The 6,604-nt window shown below is 44.9% G+C and overlaps 1 protein-coding gene across 1 annotated transcript; it reads right to left on the bottom strand.

Moving 5' to 3' along the window:
- Nucleotides 1-1,189: 1,189 nt before the first annotated feature.
- Nucleotides 1,190-1,645, bottom strand: LOC138071978 (sericin-2-like). The gene has a single exon (XM_068963335.1). It carries the CDS (start codon nt 1,643-1,645, stop codon nt 1,190-1,192), a length of 456 nt encoding a protein of 151 aa, XP_068819436.1.
- Nucleotides 1,646-6,604: the final 4,959 nt, after the last annotated feature.

Raw genomic sequence — 6,604 nt, 5'->3', positions numbered from 1 at the left:
AAGAGTAGGACACGACTGAGCAACTTCACTACACGATATTAGTAGAGCAGCTGCATTTCAACACAAAGACTATTTTTTAATTAAAAAATAATAATTAAAATGCTCCTCGATGAATCTGTTCCCTCCGCCCAACCTACCCCACCCTGAGTACCTGTCTGAGCACGATCAGCTTGTCCCTGAGGGTCTGAAGGTCTAAGGGGGTCCCAGGAGATGGCGGGGCAGATGCTCAGGAGCCTCGAGGTGGGGGGTGGGCAGGAGGCAACGTGATGTCACAGGTTATCATTGCTGCTCTCTGATCTCTGTGGTTTCAACCTCCTGGTTTGGTTTTGTTTTTTCCAGCATCCCCTTTGCCAGCATCAACCCAACGAGCTAACCTTCTCCAAGTGGTCCCAGTAGGTAAGCATACGCTTTTCCCCTATCCCCACCCAGACCCCTTCCTGTGGTGCTGTTAATGCCAGCAGCTTTAGTTCTGTCCCAGCAAAGAGGAAACCCGGCTTGGAGCTACACAGAGCTTACAAAGGCAAATCCGAAGCCAGCTGAGTCTCTTCTACCTTCTTCCTCTGGTGGCTCAGTAAAGTGAAAGTGAAATCGCTTAGTCGTGTCCGACTCTTTGCAACCCCATGGACTGCAGCCCTCCAGGCTCTTCCGTCCATGGGATTCTCCAGGCAAGAATACTGGGGAGGGTTGCCATTTCCTTCTCCAGGGCATCTTCCCAACCCAGGGATCGAACTCGGGTCTCCCGCACTGCAGGAAGACGCTTTACCATCTGAGCCACCAAGGAAGCTTCCTACAGTGTTAAGGAATCTGCCTGCAATGCAGGAGACGCGGGTTTCACCCCTGGGTCGGGAAGATTCCCCTGGAGGAGGAAGTGGCAACCCACTCTAGTGTTCTTGTCTGCAGAATTCCATGCAGAGAGGAGGCTGGCGGGATGCAGTCCACGGGGGTCTCAAGAGAGTTGGACACGACTGAGCGACTAACACTTTAGTATTGTCATGCTAAACAGAGGTCAACTCATTCAGAATCCAGCTTCTGACAAATGTCCGTTCCGTTTCTTCTTCCCATCTGTTGCCGACACTCCTAAAAGCAGTGGCGCTGGGGGCGGTCCACCAGAATCGAGATCAGGACCGAGGGATCAGCAGTTTTGAAAGCACAGACTTCAGCCCCTCCTCATGAGACCACCTTCCATCCATCAGCCAGCGTCTGTCTGCCCTGGCGAGGTGCAGAGCCACAGTTTGGAGGAGGACCCAGTTTCTTTAGCAGCTTTCACTGATTGGCTGGAGCGGGACACAGTCTCTTTAGCAGCTTTCACTGATTGGCTGGAGCGGGACCCAGTTTCTTTAGCAGCTTTCACTGATTGGCTGGAGCGGGACACAGTCTCTTTAGCAGCTTTCACTGATTGGCTGGAGCGGGACCCAGTCTCTTTAGCAGCTTTCACTGATTGGCTGGAGCGGGACACAGTCTCTTTAGCAGCTTTCACTGATTGGCTGGAGCGGGACCCAGTTTCTTTAGCAGCTTTCACTGATTGGCTGGAGCGGGACCCAGTCTCTTTAGCAGCTTTCACTGATTGGCTGGAGCGGGACCCAGTTTCTTTAGCAGCTTTCACTGATTGGCTGGAGCAGGACCCAGTCTCTTTAGCAGCTTTCATTGATTGGCAGGTGGAGCTACCTAGAGCTTAATCACCTACCTCATCTCCCCATGTGACCGTGGGCCTGAAAGCTGCAGGGCAGGGTGAGTCACGTGTGGTTTCCGACTGCGCTGGCTGCCAAACTGTCCTTTGTGGAAACTGTCATAACTGGGATTTTCTGGGCCACCCTTCAACTCGTGGCCATTGTACGTTAAAAGGGACCCTACGCACTCATCATCAGCGTTGCTAAATGTATTTACCCAGGGAAATACAACTGGTGAAGCACCTCAAGTTAATTACGTCTATGGCACTTTAGAACTTTGTGCTGAAAAGAGCATTGTTTCAGTTCAGTTGCTCAGTTGTGTCTGACTGTGACCCCATGGACTGCAGCACGCCAGTCTTCCCTGTCCATCCCCATCTCCCGCAGTTTGCTCAAACTCATGCCCATCGACTCGGCGATGCCATCCACTGTCTCATCCTCTGTCTCACCTTCTCCTCTTCCCTTCCATCTTTCCCAGCATCAGGGTTTTCTCCAGTGGGTTGGCTCTTTGCATCAGGTGGCCAAAGTATTGGAATTTCAGCTTCAGCATCAGTTCATCCAATGAATATTCAGGGCTGATTTCCTTGAGGATGGACTGGTTGGATCTTCTTGCAGTCCAAGGTACTCTCAAAAGTCCTCTCCAACACCACAGTTCAAAGCATCAATTCTTTGGCACTCAGCCCTTTTTATGGCCCAACCCTCACATCCATACATGACTACTGGAAAAACCATAGCTTTGACTCTATGGGCCTTTGTCAGCAAAGGATACAGCAGGGAGAAAGGGTGCTCCCCTCATGAGAAAGGCATTCAGTGACTCTGAATGAGGGAACATGCGGGCTGGTGGGTCAACACCCATCCAACCGGCCCTCCACCCAAAGAGCAGAGACGTTCAGACTGGCTGACTGTCCTCTGAAATGATACAGGAAGAAGTGACGAAACAGAACTGGAAAATCCTACTTCTTTACCTAATTTTGTCCCTCCAGAAACTGGATGAAGCCATTAAAAGTCTCACAAACTGCGTCTCTTACTCAGCAAAACTTCACCTTCCCAATGCCTTGCTGTGGGGTTTTCATTCCCTTCTGCCACCCCGAATAAACCCAATAAGTCATCAGAGCAAAGCGTCCTATTTAAGTATGGGAGCACAACTGTTTCAACTCGCTACTTTTGATCTATTTTCATAGTACCCTCATTGTGTCATAAGAGCCCACAGAGTGATCCAAGACAAATAAGGATATCACTCAACCATCTTGCATGAAAAAGAAACAGACTTGAAGCTACTTTTTAAAAGTTTATCGTAAGTTCTCTCTCTGTATGCATATTATGATATGTATATATGTGTTTGTCAGTTCAGTTCACTTCAGTCGCTCAATCGTGTACAACTCTTTGCAACACCGTGGACAGGCCTCCCTGTCCATCACTAACTCCCGGAGCTTACTCAAACTCATGTCCACTGAGTCAGTGATTCCATCCAACCATCCTCTGTCATCCCCTTCTCCTCCCACTTTCAATCTTTCCCAGTGTTAGGGTCTTTTCAAATGAGTCAGCTCTTTGCATCAGGTGGCCTAAGTATTGGAGTTTCAGCTTCAACATTAGTCCTTCCAATGAATATTCTGGACTGATTTCCTTTAGGATGGACTGTTTGGATCTCCTTGAAGTCCAAGAGACTTTCAAGAGTCTTCTCCAACACCATAGTTCAAAAGCATCAATTCTTCAGCACTCAGCTTTCTTTATAGAAAGAATATATATACATTAAATATATATGTATGTAATATATGATATATGTTCCTTGGGTCAGGAAGATCCCCTAGAGAAGGGTGTGGCAACCCACTCCAGTATTCTTGCCTGGGAAATCCCAGATACAGAGAAGCCTGTTGGGCCACAGTCCATGGGGTTACAGAGTCAGACATGACTGAAGCAACTGAACAGGTGTATATATATGTAATATACATCTGGTTTCCAGTAGGTGATATATTTCTTGACAGTAGCCTGTATCATCATTTTCTATCCTCAACACCAGATTAAACTGTGACAGATACTTGACACATTTTCTGAACAAATGAATAATTAAAAACATTGTTTTGAAGTATAGTTAATTTACAGTGCTGTGCTAATTTCTCCTCTACAGAAACGTGATTCAGTTAGATACACACACGTGCACACACACACACACACACACACACACACATACACATACATATATACACTTTCTTTTTCACATTCTTTTTCATTATGGTGTGTCACAGGATATTGACTATAGTTCCTGGTGCTTGACAGTAGGACCTTGTTTCTTCATCCTATATATAACAGTTTGCATCTGCTAATCCCAAACTCACAATCCTTCCCTCCGTCTTCCCCCGGCAACCACAACATCTCTTCTCTATGTGAGTCTGCTCTTGGTAGTTAAGTTCATTTGCATCAGTTTTTAGATTCCACATATGTGTGATACCGTGTTTGTCTTTCTCTTTGAAAGTTTATCATCAGTTCTTTCTCTGTATGCATATATATATATGTCATATGTTATATATGTAATATATGATATATGTTCCCTGGGTCAGGAAGATGCCCTAGAGAAGGCTGTGGCATCCCACTTCGGTATTTGTTTTTCTCTTCCTGACTTATTCACTTAGTATGGATATTAGTAATTGCTAAGTATTCAAGGACTCAATTACTATGGAATACTAACTTCTTAATTGATTGCTAACTTAGTAATCTCCAGTTGTATCCATGTCGCTGCAAATGCCATGGTTTACTTCTTTTTCGTGGCTGCATAATATCCCAGTGAATATAGCTGTCACAGCGTCTTCATCCAGCCTTCTGTAGAGGGACACTTAGGGTACTTTTAGGACATTTAGGGACTTTAGGGGACACTTAGGGGACTTCCACGTCTTGGGCATTGTAAATAGTGCTGCAGTGAACACTGGGGTGTTTCTCTCTTTGTGAATGAGACTTTTGTCTGGATATGCACCCAGGAGTTGGATGGCTAGATCATATGGTAACTCAGTTTTTTTCCAACTTCTTAAGGAACCTCCAGACTGTTTTCTGTGGCGGCTGTACCAGTTTACTTTCCTCACCAAGAGTGCACAAGGGTTCGCTTTTCTTCACATTCTTGCCAGTGCTTGTTATCTCTTATCTCTTTGATAAAAGGCTCTCTGATCTCTGTAAGCCTGTGATGAGAGATGTCACCACGGTTCTGACTTGCATTCTCCTGATGACTGGTGATGCTGAACACCTCTTCATGTCTCTCTGGGCTATCTGTATGTCCTTTTTGGAAAAGTGTCTTTTCAGATTGCGCTATGACACTCATTTTTAACTGATTCGTTAGTTCTTCAAACTATGTCACGAGAAGATGGACGTCATCTCATTATTGGTCTAAATGTCTCATCTTGCTGAACAAATGCTAACAGAAACATCTACCAGTGACCAAAGGTTTATCCCTTAATCAAAAGAGTGCATTCCAACACTGAACATTTTAGCTTTTTACTGGATCTTTACTTGGCTGTTTTCCCAAGGTGAGATGCTATTTATATATCCCAGATTCATCTGAAACGACTTTCTCTGCTGTCGCTAAAGAAAAAAGTCCCAAATATCAGCAGAAGAATGGAAATATTAGCATGCTGCAGATACTCAACTGTTTCTTACTTACAAAAAAAAAAATATCAATTTCATGTGGTTCAACCTAGAAATAATTTACTTCCTGAGAACTCGCCTTTTACGTTGTCCTTCCTTTTTAAGAATGGAAATTGTGAGAGATGAATAACGGGTATTTTGGTCTCATTGTCTGAAGTGGTTTGTACTGAATTTAGGTAGTATTGATTCATTGATTTACTCATTCTTTCAAGAGAGATTTATGAATATCCATTGTGTGTCCATGAATGGGCTGTACTGTGTTGGTTCAAAACAAGATACAATGCAGTCTGTGTCCTAAAGAAAATTTTCAGTGTGGCCTGATTCTGGCATGGTCTAGAAAAAGTGATACTCTTGGGAAAATGAGCACCTTTCTAGATATCAGTGCCATCGTCTCAGAGGATTTTAAGAGCCCTAGAAGACACTGCCGCTGCTGTTCTTTTGTAAAGTCATGTCCGACTCTTCATGACCCCATGGACTGTAGCCCGCCAGGCTCGTCTGTCCATGGGATGCTCCAGGGAAGAATTCTGGAGTGGGTTGTCATTTCCTTCTCCAGGGGGTCTCCCTGACTCAGGGATCAAACCCATGCCTCGGGCACTGGCAGGCAAATTCTTTACCACTGAGCCACCAGGGAAGTCTTAGAAGATATTACCCGGTTTCTAAGTTTCAGTTGAGGATTCAAAAATTAGTACAGCACGAAGAAGTCAGGCTGAACAGGAAAAAAAAAAAAAAGAACTTTCTAACAACAGAAGCAATTCTTCTCCAAGAACACTTAAGATGTGCATTTTTCCAGGAGAGGGTTAATTTCAGAGCAGGTCGTTTGTGAGCAGCGGCAGGAGACAATAACATCTCAAGGTTTCTTGGCCAACTTGTGTGATTCTCCGAGGCATCACGGTTTTACTTCCCCATCCCCGTGGGGAAAAATAAAGATATGGAATAAAGCACTTTTACAACTTTGATTAACTTTACACAGAAGGACGAGATCGTGTATCTGGAAGGTGAACTTGGGATTTGGAAAGTGATGAGTATATTTAGGAGCGTCATAAAGAATAATGACCCCGCCACGGAAAATGGTAAAGGGACAACATAATGTCTCCAATTCTTCATTTTCTGGGGGAGAAAAAGGCTTAATAATGATTATGGTAGTTTATAATGGGATTTTAGCGTCTGCCTAACTGTGTTTTGATTTTCCAGGGTTTGTGCTGGGTGCTGTAATTGGTAATTCCTCCTGATTGCAGACTGCACTGCGGCTCCCCTGCCACTCGGTTCACTCTGAGCACCAGCCTCTGCATTCTTTTCGGGCTGATTTGAAGGTA

Source organism: Capricornis sumatraensis, chromosome X, assembly GCF_032405125.1.
Source record: "Capricornis sumatraensis isolate serow.1 chromosome X, serow.2, whole genome shotgun sequence".
Taxonomy (NCBI): Eukaryota; Metazoa; Chordata; class Mammalia; order Artiodactyla; family Bovidae; genus Capricornis; species Capricornis sumatraensis.
The sequence above is the reverse complement of the archived record's forward strand: the minus strand, read 5'-3'. Positions and strand labels throughout refer to the sequence as shown.

Excerpts from the sequence above, each read along its gene's own strand:
- LOC138071978 (XM_068963335.1), bottom strand. The coding sequence starts at position 1,645 with ATGAAAGCTGCTAAAGAGACTGGGTCCTGCTCCAGCCAATCAGTGAAA.